Source organism: Cryptomeria japonica, chromosome 11, assembly GCF_030272615.1.
Source record: "Cryptomeria japonica chromosome 11, Sugi_1.0, whole genome shotgun sequence".
In the NCBI taxonomy this organism is placed as follows: domain Eukaryota; kingdom Viridiplantae; phylum Streptophyta; class Pinopsida; order Cupressales; family Cupressaceae; genus Cryptomeria; species Cryptomeria japonica.
In genome coordinates this window covers 326033473-326054623 of record NC_081415.1, presented here as the reverse complement: position 1 = coordinate 326054623, position 21151 = coordinate 326033473, and the positions used below count along the sequence as shown (strand labels likewise).

Genomic DNA, 21151 nt, shown 5'->3' with positions numbered 1-21151 from the left:
ACAATTTGCTGCTACAACAAGAACATCCATCACATTGATTCCCAAAACTCAATCATACATCAGTTTGTTCACCACAATTTGTCTTAAGGTTGCAAGTAGGGTTAAGGTGATCCCATACAAGTATTTTTTAACACTTAAAAACCCAGTGCTTTACTTTTGGAAGGTCACACTCTAGCTAGCAGAGGTACGTCCTGTCCCCGAGTTAGACAGACTGCATTGACAAGTCTTCCGACACTCTTTAGGGAGTATGGCTAGCAGAAAACAACAATTACCCAAGTTAAACAGAAGATAAAATAGTATTAAATTCACACTTTATACCTGCAATAAGATGGTATGACCAGGCATGAGGGTTCAACATTGTTATGGCTAGCCAAATCCTCAAGAATTGCCCCAAAGCAACAAATAAACTTTTGGAAATAATATGCAAATTTTCACTAAAAAGTTGCAACTCAAAACACTGCAAAAATCTTCATATATGCAACCCAAACATTGAAGCTTCAATTTGTAGCACAATGGTGATCTTTGTGTGAAACCATACAAGTTAGGTAGGGGGGCTTTTGTCTCCTAAAGTAGCAACTCCAAGAGGGTTTTCTTCCTCAAGAAGCTTTGGAAGTTCTCTCTAACAGAAAAAGAAAATAACATTCTCATGTCCAACCTTTCAAATGAGCTTTCACCCTACTTTTATAACTTTCTTGGAGGGAATAATTATAATTTTAAAATAATAATTCCATTATTCACCAAAATGGCTTTTTTGAAGAATAAATAATATTTCAATGTGCAAAAAGCCTCCAAGGCTAGGCGTCAAACTTTGAAACATGCTTATAACACCTTTTAATTGAATTATTATAGTAAGTTGTCATTTTAATAATTCGACTCGAGACAACTTAAATGAATAATTCAATTAATTTACCCAAATTGTGGAAAGCACTGCAATGTTATAGTAATCAAATTCTGATCATACCATCATGATATTGAAGACTTGGGATGATGATCCGAGGTGATTGTTTGACTTACTAAAAATAGTATGCTCCTCCAAGATTTTTGAAGAGCTACTAAGAAGCCATAAATCAATTATGAAAGTTTCATGTGGTCCCACACCACTAGCTAAGCTCATTGCCATTAATAACAATCTTGCTAAAGTAGACTTGTGCTCTTTAAGAACTTTGGAGTTCTCCCTTACCAATTAGCCTATGGGAAAACTCAGAAAACAACTTAATTGTCCACAAACTGATTAAGCTTGAGAAGGGGACATTACATGATGACAATCCTCTTAGTTTCCGACTTTCATAGAGACTAGACAACAATATTTCATGTCTTTACATTCAAGATAGCTTACAGGTTCCATTTGCACTGTATGATTATCAATATTGATAAACATAGCCTAATATAGCTTTATCAAAGAGTAGGCTTCAAGAATCAAGTCAAAGAGTATGAATGCTCATAAATATATGTGGAAATATGACTTAGGACTTAGGCTATCAATCTTGTCCCTAGAATAACCCCAAACCAATAAAGAATCCATAATAATCAACAAATAAAAAACACACTAACGTAGCCCAACTAACTCGAACTATAAACACTACATAAATAACAACCACAATACAGACGTCTCGACAACACAAAATGGTGAGGTGATGTGTCTTGTGTAATGTCCCGAATTTTTAAGTGACAATTAATAAAATTGATTTTTATTAAGTTGTCAAAAATAAATAAAATATATAAATGATGACTTAATATTAATTAATTTAATTAAATGATAAAATAATATAATGTCATTGTTGATGGTGTTTTTACGCACTATGCAACACATAATAATATAATAAGTATTCTATCCTCTCTTGAACAAAGACTCCTCAAATGCTAAGCTGCATGATCAAATGGGACGACTCCAAGGTTCTCGAATGTCAGGTCTTGACGTGCTCTTGGATAGACTCAATTGTTTAATGTGATATTACTGGAATCACAAGGTGGACTTACTTTGAATGCTTGGATGCTTTGGATATTGCCAGAACGTGGAAATTTCACTTGATTTGAAAAAAAGGAAAAATGATAGGGTTGAGAAAGATTTAATCTACTCCTAAGAATGCAAGAGCAATGGACAATCTTTGATGAAACTCCAACTAAGCTTTGCTTTGACATGCAACGAACATCTCCACAAGGCTAGTATGATCTTCTAAGGATAGCTTGATGATTTTCAAATCACCACCACAAGCATAAACACCATCAAGCTGATGCATATCAATGAAGGAGTGATAATTGAAGTTAAGCTTGGTTAAGATAGATCTAGTTGACTACGCAAGACACTTTACCATTGACAAGGTGTTAGTAGCATGGATATACAAATTTCACCATTGATCATACACAAAGTTCTTCCATTCATAAGCAACATGAAAATCAAACGAGAATTAGAGACCATGCAAATTGCTGAATCAACATATGAATTTCACCATACCTTTTATGAAGTTTACATACTTCTTGCAACAATGTCTTGGCAACAATCTTTGCCTTATCTTCCTACTCTACTCTAACTTTTAACTGTGAACTATTGACTACTCTCTATTATTATCTATTAACTATTAACCGTTACAAATGAAAGAGTGGAGCCTTATATGGTGCTCTCATTACAATTGAGTGGCTCAGATTGATTCACAATCAATGGCCAAGATCGAAAGATAGAAACTTTAATTAGGGTTTGTTACACCCATTACAAAACATTTAATGCTTGACCAACAATAAAATTGCAATAAATGGGACACATGTCCTTGAATTATTGACCAATAGATGACAACGGTAAGTGCATCGAACTTTGTGCCCACATGTGGTAGTTATCTTCTTGTTGGATGAGTTAGGTACATTGTATTTGGACGGGTTATCTTGGAATAATGTTATTGGCTAATGACTGGGCACCACCTCAGCTTGTTTGACCTTTGTAACTCATCACAAGTGTGATTGAATGAGACATATCCCTTGATACTGAACATTTCCAAACTCGATCAATGAATGAGGTGATGGTGACTTTGCTCAAATCGGTCCTCTAACTTTGATTAACTCTTCTGAAACTATCTCTTGTCTTGATCACTTGCATTCTCCTTGTCTTTTGTGGGAATTCTTTCGTCTTGGATACCTATCCTTGGAATGCTTCATCTTGCTTATGTAGTAAAATCTTGATGTTGTATTTGAGTTCATGTTTTTTCCATGCCTTGGGGTCTGATGTTCCTTCCATGCCTTGAAATTGACCCTCTTCACATTCCTGTGCATGTTCATTCCACTTGCATCAAACTTGCTAATTGCCTCTAAATAGACTGGCTATATTAATCAGATTGCTTCTTTGACAAAATCGTCCTCTCTTAAATGAATACACCCTTGATCAATCACTGGATTTTGTCAAACTGTGGTGTAGATTCGATAGTCTCTCTCACATTCGCTGTTTGTATTAATGCATTCACTGTCTCTTCAAGTCAGAACCGCCTTTCACAGTATGGGAATTTGCTATGATCTGCAATGGCAAATTTGGATTGCTGCACTTGAGAATATATTGCGCTGTGAAAAGGACTGATTCGCTGCATATGATTATCAACTTCGCCTCCTTCAATGACCTTGCTCTTGCTTTAATAAAAAATCGTCTTCCACTCGAGGGAGGGAATTTTCTGTAACAGACACCAGTCTCACCACCTTCAATAGTCGCTTTTACCTTCAAGCTTGAAATCGCTGATGAAAAGAATGCCTTCCAATTTTGTGTTTGATCAAATGAAATGATCAAACACAATATATAGTTGTTTGAGGAAGAATTGCACCTTCTCATATTTAGCCGACTTTGCAACCATCATTTAATGTCTTGCAACTAACTCATAGCCAACTTGAATCTCAAATTCAAAATTTTAAACAATCGTCTATCACCAATTGTGGTGGGGCCTTTGGAAATCGTGCTGATTCACATTGCATCTCTTTAGCATTAAAATGTGTCTCGTCATTGCCAAGAGAGGGGTTGGGGTCTCAAACTCTCATGTCGCTGATTGGCTTTATCAAGGGACGCCTTCATCCTCTTATGTCGCTCTTTTCCGTGGACGTCTTCATCTTCATATGTCGCTTATTTGCTTAGACAAGGGACGGATCGTCATCCTTATGTCGTTCTTGTACTTTGCCAAGAGACGGATGTATTTCCTTGAGTCGTTAATATGGCTAGGCAAAGGAAATGACACAAGGCTCTATGTCGCTGATTTTGAGGCCTAGCTGGAAGTCACTGATTCCTAGTTCGCTGTTTGGAGCGATCAAAAGAAATTCTAGTTTGTGCCTTTGAATGGTAAAAGCAAGTCACAAGGCTTAATTCGCATTGGTTTTGGGACCAAAGGAAGTGCTGATGTAGCCGGTGAAGTGGCCTCTACAGTGGCATTTATTAATGCATTGAACATTTTCGCTCTCCATTCCTAGTCCGTGGGGCCGAAGCATTGTAGTGCAATAGTGGAAGGGTTGAAGGTAATGAGGTAGAAAGGGTGCCGTGGCAAGGAGAAGTGAGGGGATGTTGTAAGGAGAAGGCGTGAGGGAGTAAGGTGGAAGGGATGAGGTAAAGGTGAGGTGAATGGTAAGGAAGGTTTCGGGAAATATGGAGGCATAAGAGATAAAGGGAATGCTGTGGTAAAGAAAGGGGGGTAGGGTGTAGGCAAGGATGGGATCAGGGTAGGAGGTAGTAGAGGAGTTGAAGGTGGGTAGTAAAAGGGAAGCAAAGGGGGGAGAGGGTATGAGATGTGTGTTAGAGGTTGTAGGAAATGGTAGTTGGGAGGTATAAGGGATGGAAGAAAGTTAGGAAGTGGGGGTGATGGAAGGAAGGGTAGTAGATGAAAGGAAGGAAGGGTGTAGGGATGGGATGTTGGGAAGGAAAGATGTAAGGGGAGATGGAAGCATGTGCTAAGGGAAGGAAGAGGGAAGTGAAAGGAAGGGAAGATGGAAGATGGGAGATTGTGAAGTGGAAGGAAGAGAAGATGGAAGGTTTGAATGGAATGATTGGGCTTGAGCACCTACGGGCAGTGCTGGGAGAGGTAGGTCAGAGGCTTAGGAGGGCAAAGGAAGTGCTGTCAATGCCTTGGTTGGGCAAAGGAAATGCTGGTAATGCCTTAGTTGCTGATCTAGACAATGAAAGGAAATTTTCATGCCTAGCCAAATTCGCATTTCATCCCTGATTTTGCATCATCATGAATCGTCCATTTCATAAGCCTCAAGAACTAACTGACCTCACTTCATCTACAAAGAGAGACTTGACTTGATTACCTCTTAGCCATTTAAGATATCGCACCTCCTACAAATGAAAGGCTAATAGCTAAAGATTACAACTATCCTAGAAAATGAAAAAAGTGGGGGTCCCCATTTTCAATGGGGTGATGAGTGAAAACGTCACAATAGTCACTTTATCAAATAAGGTTTTCCAATGTTCAAGTCGGCCTTATCTTCTAGAAAGTCCCCAAAGGTCTTTACAAGGAGGCTCGCTGGGAGAAGTAAAGCATGCTTTTGATATGATGAATGGTTTAAGATTTCTGGAGATGAAAACCTTCAGGAGTTGAAGAAGGGCCGGATGAAAACCTAGTTCTTTTGAAAGGGTGGATTCGCGACGCAGTCTACATCTAAACGAATTTGTGAAGTCTCCTTTGGGGACAAATTTATAAGACTTGTTTCAGAAATAAAGATAACATTGCATGTATTTCCTATTTCGAAATAAGTTTATTATATCCTGAAATATTGTTTGGCAAATCCACGTTATATCTGGAGGTAGAAGTATTATTATTCTGAGAAATATTAGTGCCAGCAGATTATAAGTTTTGACTGCTCCTATGTATTGGCTCTTCGAGTTGTGTTTTCTGATTATTATGGACCAAAGCTTAATCTTAAGTTTTCAAATTGATATTAGGAGTCGTGTACGATTTAGACATTCGATTTCATATTATTGGGGATCACAGCTTTTTATTGATAATGCGGACTTGTTAATGTTTTGGTCTCTTTAATATTCGATGGAGCTATTTTCCTACCGCCATCTAAGGTCTATATTTTATCATTTAAGGTGAATTTCAATAAAGGGAAATATTAAATTAGAGACTATTATTATTCAGCCGTGAATATTGTCTTGAAGTGGACTTTACTCTATGGGCAAACATAAAAGTATCTTCCTCATCGCAGCATGCTAAGTTCACATGTATGCGGCTAACATAAGAGATTCACAGGGGAAAGCTACGGGGGTATCAGGGTGAAGTATTTGTGAGCTGCGGAGATACCTGTCATGAGCTGACCGGAACCACTCCTGCTCATAGATATAGAAGATTTCTGAGCATTGCTTATTTCCACTTACAGCCATAACCCCTCACTGCTACAGGAGTATCGATGAGGTTTGGACTCCAAACATGAATGTTTTCAGATATATCAGTTTTCCCTTAAATAACGTCTTTCCTAGCTTGGTGACTTCCAGTGCCAAGGATATATCGCTGTGAACTTGCAACAGTGAGCTAATTCAATTGCTGGTAACAACTGTATAAGGGCAGGATTTTAGTTGTTTATGTGGAACTGTGGTTATATATAAAATCCTGGTGGCAGATTTGATTATTCCCTTATATTGGTTTAATGATATTGTCAATCTTTACTTCTACTCTGCTAATGCAAATTGCTTGTATAACTTTGAGAAACATATTGCAATATAAGGGTAAAATCGATAAGGGTATATTTCATCTTGGCCAAATGACTGGTATAAGAATCCTGTATGCTGCTTGTAAGCCCCACGTTGGAACCCACATCACTATAAAGGAGTGACCTCAGATTCCACTTGTACCTGCACAGTTACACAAGATGGAGATCGGCAGTATCCTTCCCTGATAAAATACACATAATTATGTAATAATCATGAATCAACTGAAACACTAACATCAGTGTCATAATATCAAAATCAACAACTCAAATTAACATTATCCATATTCCAACATACAAAATGATCAATGTTTTGCTGAGGGTCAGCACAAAAACCTCTTTGAGAGAATCTATTGTTCCATGGATAATGATTAATTAGCAAGGTTGCATGGGTACTCGTACCGGAGACTCGGACGCGTATCCCGCACCGGAAACTTGGTTGGAAACGTCTCCATAGAGAGGAGACTTCCCGCTAACGTATCCGCCCGTATCCCACCGTCTCCAAGCCAAACATAAAAAAAGGAAACCTTAAAATGTTAAAAAAAAAAACACAGGCAACAAAGTAATCAAAATGTAGTACAAACGGAAGAAAAACAATGCTCAAAACAAATGCAGGTCACAAGGATTTCTCAAAACGTTGCAACAGCCATTACTAAATTATTATATTATATTTAATGTTCAATGTCATTATATTTTCAGAATTTCTATAAATTATTAAATTATATTTAAAAGAAATTGGCGTCTCCAAGTACCCACGTCTCCTATTTTGAAAAAATAGCCGTACCAGTACCAGCACCAGTCTCCAAAGTCTCCAAGTACCCCCGTACCCGTGCAACCTTGTTAATTAGAAACTAGATTGTTGCGAGTAGAACATTCAATGCTTCCTAATCAAGTACTATTCTTGGGTGTTTTGAATTATAAAATTCCTTCAATTCCTCTGCCCTAGGAACTACTAATCCATAATATTGACTAGGCCCTCTAATTCTTAAATCCCTCTGCCCTTGGAAATACTAATCCATAATATTGACTAGGCCCTCTAATTCTTATATCCCTCTGCCCTAGGAAATACTAATCCATAATATTGACTAGGCCCTCTAAGTTCTTATATATGTTATGGATTAAATATATGTTGAACCATTTAGGCCATCAAATTTTAATTATGCATTTATGCTATCTCCAGCATTTTTTTTTAAGATTGAAGTGTTGAGATATTAAATAGTTATTATTTATGCATTCGCTTGAATCCTTTGAACACTTTTACATCCTTATTGTAATTTCTTCTATTGATCTCAAATTCTCATCTTATCTTTGACAAAGCTGTTTAGGTTAGGCACAGAATTTACAATTTCACCACTCCAAGTTTCATTAAAGATGACCTTTATATCAATATTTTTCCATGGAAAATTATCTGGTTTTGTTTTGTATAAGCTGATAGAGGAAACACATACAGTAGCTTTTTACTGAATATTATATACATGATATGAACACTAGAAAGCTGATTGTCTTTCCTTGATTTTTGCAGAAACAACACTCAGTAAAGTAGAGAAATCCTCTCTGCTTTTGACTTTTGAAGTTAATGCTGTGGGGCCACTCCTTGTAATTAAGGTATATATTCATTGATTATGATGCCTTTCACCACAATAATTTGTATGTTGTATTGTTACTGAAAGTTCAACTATTTTGAAACTTTGCACATCCATTTATTAAAAATTGTAGTTGATTTCTCAACTATCACAAAGGATGTGTTTTCATATGCATTATACTTCTTGACAATCACAGTACAGAGTTGCAATATTAATAGGTGACTATACTATTGTAGCAGTACACAATTTGTAAAACTCACAATTTATGGCAAAAGAACTCAAAATTCATTGTTTAAGGCTTGAAGTGCATTCTTCTAAACAGAACAGATCTGAATTATAGTTTCATGAAATATGTGCACTAAAAAGAGGAAATTCAGAATTTCCTCTAACACTATTAATGAGAAGATTTGGAAATTATTCTCTGTGTATATGCATTGGTTATGTTAAAAATTAAAATCTTAATAATTTTTATGCACAAGCTGTAGAATAAATCATTATACAACTTTCTCATTTTAATACTGATAAGTAATAAGTACAGCCAACAAAAGGCAGTCTTCTAATGTGTGGCAGAGGCCGAAAGTAATTTGTATTTTCTAATGGGTTAGAATGCCAAATTAACAATGCTAGCGAATATTTTATTTTTAGTTAGTAAATAGCTGGTTAGGCCAGCACCTGTATTGATATGAAAGTTTGTACATTTACTGGAGGTGCCTGTGTGCTGTTACCTCCTACCCAAAATGCAAACATAGAACCAAAAAGAAACCAAAAGACAGTCTATGTCCGCCTGACATTCTCTGCCCAGTGAACAGCAAAGTCTGGGTACAGAGAAAACTAGACCTTCTACATACGACTAAACTTTACCTATAATCACCATGCCATCTCCGATACTGTTTGTATAACATTAAATATAGATCTATAGAAAGAGCAGACCAAAAATGAACTGTTTGCCAGAGAAGAAGAAAGCCAGATCACTCACTCTCTGAAGGGTTCGAGATATTTTCATACACACTTTGAGCTGCAACGGCCTAGGCAATGACTGGACAGTCCCGACCGCATCCAACATGTGCCTCCCCTGCAACTATTTCTTCAATGGGTCTCATGTCATTTGGAATCCACAATTCCCCTTTGCCTAAACCCCAGTCATTTCCTTCCTCAATCACACCATTTTCATCCACCCCAATATCCTTGTGGCACTGAAGGCCTTCCTCCCTCATGAATTTCCCCAAATCGTATGTCTCTAGCCTGGACAGACTGTTTGTCACAAAGAGCAAGAATGCCAGATTTCAATTCTTCTCCACTCGACTGTGGTTGAAGTTTTCCAGCTCCATTGTTTGCACAATTGAAAAGTTCCTCACCTCTCCCCCAACATCCCAAGCCATGTAGTATTGATGAGCCAGCGTAATGCGCTTCTGCTCATCAATATTGTCCAGAACCGCATCTATTTCCCCAAGAAAAGAGTGCCTAAAAAGCATTTGGCAGACTTTCTTCGTTCTGGGTTTACAAATGTCCATCTGAATACAAACCGCCAGGAGCATTGCCGTGATATTCGAATTCACTCTGTATTTGTGAGACGCTTGTAGGAACTTAGTACCTAGAACCTTCATTGCCGCATGCAGAATGAGGGGATGCTTCGACTACATCACCATGAGTAGGCGTTTTTCCGAAATTTCTCCTAGGAAAGACATCTTCTGTTTGGTTGCTTCCAAAAGAACAGGGGTATCCATCGCTATAGCTTCCAGATTACTTGAGCAAGAGGAAATGAAGTGGCTCTTCCGCCATATTCTCCACATATACGAATCCGTCTCCGAAAAGGCTATGGGTCGAAATAAGTACCTACCATCATGATCGCACCATTTGGCCGTACCTTATAAAAGGCCTAGTTGTTATCTTTCCTTCCCATGATCCCCTTTCGGTGACATGGAAGCCTGACTCTTTGCCACCTAGCATGCGTACCACCCCAAACTCAAACCAATACTACTTGGAATATCAGTGTATGATTAAAATGTCACCTGGCTAGCTTTCCAAAAATAGGTACTCGAACAATGTGACGTCCCTTGTCATATCCACACCTGTCGGGTCATTTGGGAAATTGTCCCTGCGTACCATAATTGTCCTCGCGATCTTTTTCCAAATTCGTCTAGCATCAGTCCCAACTCATGATTTGATGTGTAAATTATTCAAATGAGATCTTATGTTCGGCCGATTGCTTTGCCAGATCATTAGACGTCCCATTTCCCTCCCAGAAGATGTGACTAATTTTGTACTCGACAAAGCCATTTAGTGTCTCTAATATGGGAGCAAGCCATCTCTCAAGTTGCCAATTCACCACCCACTTATTTCGAATCGCATTGACCGCTAATAGAGAATCTCCCTCTAGAAGTAATTTTACTGCTCTCAATTTTTTGGCAAGTTCGACCCCTTTGAAGGCAGCTCTAAATTACGCAATATTATTTGTTGTCGTTCCAATGTATTCAACCGATTTCCCCACAATGAGGCCTTGATATTTTGGGCCACGTAGGCTGCCCCTGCATGCCCTGAATTGCCCAAAGAGGCCTTGTCAAAATTTATCTTGATCTAATCTTTTTCAGGAGCTTGCCAGAATGTAGCTTTCCGTTATTTTGCTAAGTCATCCATTTGAGCCAATTCATGTCCCGTTGGGACCATCAGACTAGGGAATCTTTTCATTAATTCGTCATCCCTGTTTTTGAAAACATTGGATTTTTTGGTTTTCCTTTTGGCCACTTCATTGATAAGTTCCACTATAGAAGCTTCCATCTTTGACACTAACACTTCCCAAGTCATCGACTGGTCCTTGAAAGTCCTTTTGTTCCTTTCCTTCCAGAGTTCCCAAACGAGCGTTGAGGGGAGAACCTGCCATAGGCTGTTAAACATTCCCTTGTACCTACCTCTGGGCCGTTAAATGAACCACTCTTTCAGACTCTGTGGCTCCACTCGCTAGAAATCTAGTTTCCCCAGCAGATATTTCCAACATAACTGTGCAAAAGGGCAAGTCCATAAATGGTGATTCGTAGTTTCCAGATTGCTCTTGCATAGAGTGCATTTGCTGGGGCCACATATACCTATTTTGGCTAGCTTGTCTTGTGTCAAAATTCTACCCTGTATGGCGAGCCAAGAAAAAACACCTGCTTTGGGAATTATATCTTTCCCCCATAGAAGCTTGACTGGCCAATGACTGTTGGATTTTGCCGCTTCCTTTATACAGTAACCAAGTTTCACTTTGTATTCCCCATCCTTGGAAGCACAACACCTGATTTTATCATTTTCCTATGAAACTGGGATAGGTCTTTCTCTGAGAATACTTGCAAGCATATCCGTCTGATCTTTGGGGGTATTTATATTCTCTAGGGATTTCCAACACCATTTATCAACTCCATTGATCTTGGCTACCTCTCCATAATTACATACCTTGCTCCCCCACACTCTGGTGGTTTCTGTTATGATCTCCCTCAGATTAGGATCGACACAACTTTTGGTGGCCATCCCATCAGTCTTCCCAGAAAGAGGTAAAGAGGTTGTTACAGACTTCCCAAGTGATGTGCTTCGTCACAATATCCCTGCTTTCGTAGATGAAATTCCAGATGGTCAAACCTTTTGGCGAATTTCTGACCCTTAGGATACTGATTGGATCATCTGTGTCTAAATACTTCCTTCTGAGGATCTGGACCCATTTCACATTGGACTTGGCCATCATCCATTACAACTTTGCTCCTAGAGCCAAATTCATGATATTGAGTTACTTGACCCTTGCCCCACTGGCTTCCCAAGGCCTACACACCTTATCCCAAGCCAATAACGCCTGTTTTTGGTTCTCATGTGGACTAGTCCAAAAAAATTTCCTCAGAAGTTGATTGAGGCTATCTTCCACCATTGATGGTAATTTCATAGAAGTCATGGAGTAGATTGGCATTGTAGATAAAACTGCTCTGACCATGTGGAGCCTTCGAGTCGACGTAAACCACTCTCCCTTCCAAAGCTCCATTTTTTTTTCACAATTCTCTATCAGTCGATCCCAATAACACTTTTTGATGATCCCTCCAAATAGGGGTAGCCCTAGGAATTTCCCATGGAAGTTTGCCACTTTTAGGCCCAGAATCCTGGCAATGTCATGTTGGAGGCCCGGTTGTACATTGAGAAAAAAGACTTCAGGCTTGCGCCAGTTTATGGATTGACTCGAAGCCCTGCTGTAGTTGTCTAGCAAATATTTGATACTCCTAGCTTTGCCCCTTGACGCTTCCCCGAATAAAATAGTGTCATCAACAAAATGTTGATGTGCGACTGGTTCTATGGCTGGCGTGATCTCTATTCCACTCCATTTCCTCATCAGCTTGGCATGAGTGATACTCCTTCCAAGGGCCTCTACCATAGTAATTAAAAGATATTGGGATAGAGGATCACCTTGCCTTAGCCCCTTGCTAGTATTAAAGTACCCATTAGCCACCCCATTGATTAGGATAGAGAACTTTGGGGTTTCAATGCATCCTCTTACCCATTCTACCTAGGGATTACCAAAACCAAATCTGGATAGGACATCTAACAGGAAGCTTCTGTCCACCAGATCATAGGCTTTTAGAATATCCAACTTGATGATCATGCAAGGTTTTCTGAGTTTTATAGCTATGTGGACTGCTTCGTGAGCCACAATAATGCCTTCTACTATTGATCTGCCCGGAGCAAAGCCACTGTGCTCTTCTGATATGATCTTGTCTATGACCTTCTTGAGTCGATTTGCCATGATTTTGGTGATTAATTATAACAAGTGTTACATAAGGTAATTGGACGGTAATTACTCATACCTGTTGCATCTTTTTTCTTGGGAATGAGGGCTACAAATGTATGATTGACTGCACCGAGAATAGTTGCTTTTTTCCTTGATTCCTCCACAACTTTCAGTATGTCATCCTCTATGATTTCCCAAAATGTCTGGTAGAAACAAGTTGGAAAGCCATCCGGCCCAGGAGCCTTGTTTGGAGCCATTTGAAAGGTGGCCTTTTTGAGTTCCTCCAGAGTAATGATTTTTGTGAGCTCCTTATTGTCCTCTTCTGTAATGATGCGAGGGATTTGATTGAGGAATTCTTCTCTGATTGCTCTCTGATTTATGTTTTGGTTATTCTAATTTAAGAGATTTTGAAAATAACTTACCACTTCAAGACCGATCTCTTTGGATCTGGCCACAGTCCCATCTTCTCTAGTCAGCTCCAAAATTCTGTTTCTGTTTCTTTTGGTAACTGCAGCGTTGTGGAAGAACTTTGTATTTTTATCCCCTTCTTTAAGCCAAAGTCCCCTTGACTTCTGTCTCCAGAATTGTTCTTCTCTAGCAAAATTTCTGCTTGCTCTGCTTTAAGACTCAGCTCCTTCCTAAATTCTTCATCCCTCATGCCATTCGCAATGACAACTTCATTCAGGGCCCTCAGCTCACTTTCAATCCTCTCACTTTTTGTAAATATATTCTTGAAATGCACCTTATTCCATTCCTTTAATTTGGCTTTGATATATGACAATTTTTGTGGAAAATGAACATCTTGGAGTGATTTCCTACCCGGCATTCCTGCCACCACTGAGCTAGAAGATCATGGAGAGATGGGTCCTTGATCCACATCTTCTCGAATCTGAAGGGAGATCCTCTAGAGTATTTGTCCATGGCAAAGACTAGTTGTATCGGGAAATGATCCGACCCGCTATAGGGTAAAATTGAAGCCTCTACCAATCCTGAAACCTCAGACCAGTCCTCGTGAAGGAAGAATCTTTCTAGCTTCTCTGCAATGCAAGTGAACCCTTGGCTTCTATTAGTCCATGTGAACTTTCCATTGTTTGAGACTACTTCCCCGAGGTGATTGGAGTCCACAAATTCCTGAAAGTCTTGTTGTATTCTGTTTTTTGACATGATGCCTCCTTGTTTCTCCGAATTGTTGAGTGTTGCATTGAAATCATCTACTATAATGACCTTGTCTTCTCTCTTTGAACTGAGCTCCCTGGTAATTTCATGCCATAGCTCTCTCTTTGCCGTTGAGGCTATAGGCCCATAATGTTAACAAATATTAAGTCCAAATGAATAATACACTTTTTTTTTATTAATAAATTTAATATGCAGTAACTTCAATTGAAAAATTTATCGACAACACACATAAGGTATCATGTAAAACAATACATAGACATATGTGCACATGAAACACATGTCCAAAAGACAAAGCACACCATAATACTGTCAAGATATATTTGGATTAGGAAGAAATAAACTTTGCTATGTTGTATAATATTTTTAGTTTTTTATGTTTTATTGATCTCCTCGTTTACTTGAGGATTCATGAAGGATCTATAAAGGTATGCAATAGTCAATTGTGAATCTATACCCTTCTGATGTAATCATTGATGCATTTAGTATTCAAAACTAACAACTGAATCATCAAGTGTAGCAAAATTATCAGGTACACTGATATTTTGCATGTTTACTCCTAAGCAATTGAACTTGTCTATGTTGGATATGCTAAACATATATTTAAAGCCTAAATAGTTATATATTGTTGCCGTGTAATGTCCCTTTGTGGAATTTTTCATAAAGTTTGTACTTTTTAATATTTTTGATAGTATGCAATATTTGAATATTTATAACAACATATCCACATCAAACAATTGGAACATTAACAGTTCATATGATATTTTTGTATTGAAGCCATCTAAAACTGACAATATTGATACAAGGAACAACTAAAAACTCTCTCAACATATTTTATTCAGGAAATCCCAAATAAAACACTTGCAACAATATTAACAATAAAACCCATAAACACTGAATGTTATAAATGGCAGTATAAAGTTCTGAAAGTTCACTCTCTAATAGGCTGTATAACTATACAGGGGAAAGGCTGTTTGGAAACCTAATGACAACCTTATTATAGCCATGGCTGCTGGCAGGAACAATAGTACGATGACAAATTAAAGGATTGGGAATATGCAAATGATACAGCCCGAAGGTCAAAGTACGGTGACCCACAAACAGAAGATATGACCATAGAAATGTGTATAGTAGTTACTAGCAATAGTTTGACCTCTCCAAATTGGTACGACAACCTTACAAAATAAATAATGATCTAATTTGTTTGAAACAACAAATAATCTGAGATGATATTACCTTGGAATCTCACAAAATCTGAAACTACCTTTAAAATCCTCAATCACCAAATTGAAACTGGAATTAATTATAATTTTTCAGCACAAATGTGATCTTTGGATGGATCACCTCAAGTGGACTAGAGATTTTTCATTCTCCAATCCAAAATGAAAACCAAGAGGGTTTTTGTCCTCGAGTGTGGAGATTAACAAATGCTTAAAGTTTGGGAAAAGCGTTTCATAACAATAACAATAGATAACCTCTTATGTGCCAAATTTTTTCTTTTTATAACCATTTTTTAAATTTGAATTTCCTTTTCCTGCCTAACGTTCCCTACAAAGGTGTTCAAAACCACTTTTTAATAAAATATTACAATAGGTTCAGATTAGTAAAATAACAATAATACATAAGTTGTCCCTTTTACAATGTTATTAAAGTTATTGGGACCTCTTAAAATATTACTATAAAGTACCTAAAAGGGGATATGGGTCTTTCAATCATTTTAATTCTAAAAGGGGACATGATAGTTTGCCTTTCCTAGAATTGCTTGCCCTCAAGCAATTGCAAATTTGGATGCTCAAGTATCTTTGCACTCTCACATGTAGCATCTTTTGCTGGAAGATTTTTGCCATTACACTAGATATTCTGTTATGGTTATGCTCCACAATTTTTTCTCTCTAGTACCATTGGTAGCGTTTGGAATCAATAGTAAGTTTTCTTCATCATCCAAAGACGGCAACTTTATTGTAGAGACGATATGTTTCTTGAGTGCCCTTTTGAGGCATGAAACATGAAATATGTTGTGGATCTTGCTGTGTTTTGGCTACTCAAGTTCATAAAGAACTTCAATTCTCCTTAAGACCTTGTAGGATCCATAAAATCTAGGTGTGAGTTTCTCATCTCCTTTTTTTTTATGGAAGGTAGCCTCTATTGTGGCAACCTTAGAAAAATTAAGTCTCTAGCTTCAATATCCTCTCTATGCCATTTTGATGTAGATAGAATTTATGTTGATTTTGAGCATAGTTGGTAGACTCGGTGAGTATTCGTTGAGTTTTTTAAGAAAAAGAGTAATCGTACTCACCAAAAACTCGACGAGTTCGCACAAATAATTCATTGAATGTCGAGTTAATGCTAATCGGTTTAAAAAGTGCCCAATATGTGTTGTTAGCACTGCAAAAATGTTGTTTTATTACATTTAAAGACAGCCTAGCCCCTTTCACTTTGCACATAACACTCTTGCATCTTTGTGAGAAGATTGGAAGGATTTTTTGGTGAATTTGAAGGGTAAATTTGAAGAATTTCAAGGGTATGTTAGTAGGATTTATTTTTGCAAGAATTTTAATTCATTTTGGCTGCTAAAATGTAGCATGTAGGTTAAAGACATTTCATAATTTCCTAAAACTAAGTAGTATTGTCAAATTTACTTCCAAAAAACTGGATTCCTTGTAATTTTTGATTGTTTTTTACTAATTTTTTAAATGAATTAACTATTTTTTTTATAGGCAATTTTTTTTTTTTTTTTGGATCGGTAAATAGGATATTTATCATTAATAATTCCAAAAAACATACATCAGCTGGTTTTCCAAAAAATAACATATGACGAAAGTATCATAAACAGCATGTCCAACTGCCTAAACCCTTATCCTTGCGCTATCTCCTCGGACAAGCTACCCTCCCATAGCAGATACACAAATATACATCCATAATTCAAAAATAATAAAAAACATAAACAACTCCCTATCATGGAGCATGTATGATCTCCTTGCCTTTTCCGCTAGGCATCCTTGTCGAGTCTTGCTCCGCTTCCTCATCGATGACGTCATTGTCCTGCTCCTTAGGTGGAAATCCAATCCACAGTTCTCGCTTCGATAGGCTTGTCCTCTCCTTCCTTTGTCGGCCTCGTTTCCATTTGGTTGGGGTGGAGCACTCCAACTCAATAGGCTTGGCATCCATGATGGCCCACTTCGCAACTTCCATCCGCAACTTCTTGTCTTTCCCAGGCGTTTAGAAACTCCTTTACACCATGCATGCCAACTTGTGTCGCCACCCTCCTAGCTTCCTTGTTGCAGTTGGCACTCCAGAAAAAATATGGGTGCAACGGGGGGTTGAAGTCACTCGCGTGGAGCGAAACACCATTCGAGCATACAAAGCCCATGCCATCTCTTGTCATGTGGAGGAAGTTGTCTAAACCCCCGCACCACTCCTTTGTCACACACCCCCGAATCAGCCATTCTGCATCCTCTCTGCTCTCGAGTTCCAGGCACCATGTAGCAAAGATGGACGCTACATTAGCGTTCGTTCGATACTTGAACTCTCCCTTCAGGTATTCGTCCCCAAAGACAAGCTTTACTTGGTTGAGGAAAGTGTGTTCCTCGAACAGGAAGATGTTCGACAATCTCTCATCCATAATCGGATCCCAGAAGGCCATCATAGGTTGCACAGCTTTGAGGGAGAAATTCGGTTCCATCTTCACTTCTCAGATTTGCCTTGCTCAATTCCTGCTGTGCGAATTAAGAAACTTGTGCTGTCTATGCCTTTTGGCTCTTGACAAAGGCATGGGCAAGAAGTTAAGTCCGCCAACCTCGCGCACCCTACAAGGATAATAACTGCAGTGCCAAAGTCGAGGTGTGCCAAATTAGAGAGAAGATACGGTTGCCTCCTCCACAAGTGCGGGTAGGTGAAGGGCGTCGCCACCTTTGCTCCTCCATCCTAGATGAGGCCGCATCCCAACATGCCGAAGCGGACACATGCGTACCTTCCCACGCCCGAAATTTCCATCCTCCGTCCTTCGCATTTACTGATATATGTTAATTTAAACTAATTCTAGTCTTAATTTATGCTGTTTTTTTGATAATTTATGTTGAATTTAAGCTAATTTTTTTGTATTTAAAAATTAAAATATTGTGTTTTCACTTTGTACTTGTTGGTTAGATACAATGGCAAATAGAGAGGCTTCTAGTTTAGGTTCAAGATTAGATTCAACCCAATTAACACTAGTTATAGGCACTTGTCAAGCTAGAGCTAGAGACTTTGCTTGGAAATATTTTGTATAGGGACCAAAATTTAGGACGATTATATGCACAAGATGCCGAAATCTATATCATGGAGGCGTAAACCGCCTTAAATACCATTTTGTAGGCATTACTCATTGTGATGCCAAGCCTTGTATCAACACCACAAAAGAGATAAAAAGCACAGTTCCATGGGGACGTGTCCCCCTAGAAAAAGGCCACGTTTTCGAAACAGGGACATTCCCTAGATAAGGAAACTCCAGGGGAATGCCCCCTCTACTGCCCCTCCATCACCACCGTGCACCCCTTGACGTTTTTGGGATGTTTCCCTTTGAGAGGTAATGTCTCGAGACGTTTTGCATAGGAAATGCCAAAAGGGGATGTTGGGATGTCCTCGAGACGGCTAGGTGGCCCTCAACTTTGGACAAATTTTGCAATTACTATATGTAATTAGTGTTTTCCCAAATATTCCCTATCTTTCTCCATATTGAAGATTGCTGAAGCTGCCATTTGGTGCTTTGCTCAACTCTCTATAACTCTTTTTAGATTTCCTTGCTTAATTTGCCAACCCTATCTTCTATGTTTTGGAAGCTTACATTGGAAAACCCTTTAGATAAAAAATATAATCTATAATATTGTCAACTCCTCCATTTCTATGCCATTTGTTTCTTGACTTCTCAATCCTTAGCCATGGACGTATAAATCTACATACAAGGGCTTGCATGAATAGGCTTTTGATAACTGGAACTAGAAGCATTTTTAATATGTGAAGAGGAGATTTCCTAAGAAACCTGAATAGAGATATCCCCAAATTTAATTCTTCTTTCCTATCTATGACTTCTTTTATCGACTTCCTTGGATTTGATAATCTTTTATCCAAATATTGCTTGTCTTTCTCCATATTGAAGATTGCTGAAGCTGCCATTAGATCCTTTGCTCAACTCTTTATCAAAATTTCTCAAGTACTATATGTACTTGCACTGCTCCCTTGCCACCCCATTGCTTTCACGTCGTTGTCCCCTCGCCATCCCCTTGCCATCCCCATACCATCCCCAAACTTAGGCCCCTTGTGATATTGGATGTCTTAATAATATTTTATCAGAATTAGTGCTCCCTTTTGGACTCTAGCTTTGAGAAAGTGATATTGAACGTCTCTCTCTATATATTTTGGCATATTGGTACCAGTAGGGATAGCTTCCATTGCATAAAAGAAAAAGGGTTACATAATTTTCTTAGTTGTAGAGAGAAAAAACTAGGATTCTAATGCCCCCAATGACCTCCCGTGTTCTCTCAATTTGAGCTAGGGAGTGTAAGTTCTCATTGAAATTGATAAAGTATGCATAGGTTTCCATGTTGTTTCTACACAAACCATTGCGTAACATTGCTATAGCTTTGATCATGACTTTTTTTTTTGAGGGCTGTGGTGATACATATTGTATTGCCCACCAAACCCATTGTGGGCTTGTGTTTGAGATTGTGGAGTGCAACAATCACCGGGGCTCTAAGTGTTGGTTGATGGTGTCTTCTTTCCATTGGTAGTTTCTTGACGAGCAAGCAATGTTGTCAACATATCTCTCTAGTATCTCTGCATTATGTGTATCGGCCTGTGAATGTCTATATAACTAGCTTGATTCTGAAACACTAGATTTTCAAAGACCTGGTGCAATTTTGATTTTCACAATACTCCATTGTCATCTTCAACATCCAATCAATAATTTCTGCCGTCAATTTGCAAAGCCAGATAGCCTAGTAGATAGCAAAAGAGGCTGATATACATTCTCTCTCCTCTAAAATTAATGGCATTATTAGCTACTTCCAGCTTAACCAAGACATCACACTTGAACTAAAGCTGAAACAAAAACCTAAAATGCCATTCCTCACACTAGCATCACTTGCCCATTGAGTATCCATAAAGCCATACAACATTAACTCTCAATCTCCAACACGGCTTAACTGATGACAAATTGTCTTCAAGGATTGGAGAACATGTTTTGCATCAATCTAGTGAAGGTTTTGTGGCTTAGCCATTAATTGGTTCAATGTATTCATCGGAAAGAAAACATTAGGTTTGAGTTTTTTCCATGGATATGAGGAAACTATTAACTATATGTACTTTGAAGGATCCACCAATTTTGATTCTAAATCTATAGTCGAATTTAGATTTGGAATCATTGGAGTAACAATAAGATTACAATAGAAATTTCTCTAGACTCTCCACTGTGTACTTCCCTTAACTTGGGAAGACTTCTCTTGTACCTTGTAACACCTCAAGTTCTAGAAAATAGTGTATAAGGCCAATATCCTTCATATAAAATTTGAAGTTCAACTCTCCCTTGCACCATGCAATAAGTTTCTCACTACTACTTGTAAGGATTAGGTCATTCACATACCGGGCTAAATTAAAGAATTAAATTTATCAAATATTGGAAAAGATTTAGTATCTGCAATAGTTTTCATGAAACCCAACTTTAATAGTCACTTACTAGTTCATGACTAGCAAGCACATGGTGCTTGCTTTAGCCCTTATAGGGGCTTCTTCAATTTGCATAATTGGGTCTCTTGCCCATGTGGCTCACATCCTATAGGCTGATTTATATACACATCTTTCTCTATATTGGCATTCTTAAAAGTTTTCTTTATATCCATTTGATCTAAAGATGGAGAAAAATAAAATGCAAGTGAGATAATTACCTTGATATAAGTCTATCTTGCAATTAGAGAAAAGTTCTCATTGTCATTAACCCCCTCTGTTTGAGAGACAACTTATGCAA

General features: G+C 38.2%; 1 protein-coding gene across 2 annotated transcripts in view; it reads left to right on the top strand.

The window, feature by feature from the left end:
- Positions 1 to 21151, top strand: part of LOC131065053 (uncharacterized) — a 186660-nt gene that overhangs the window by 94907 nt on the left and 70602 nt on the right. For both annotated transcript variants that reach the window (XM_057999437.2, XM_057999436.2), the window contains one exon: positions 8183 to 8265. In XM_057999437.2, the coding sequence (XP_057855420.1) occupies positions 8183 to 8265 (83 nt within the window). The remainder of the gene's footprint in view (positions 1 to 8182; positions 8266 to 21151) is intronic.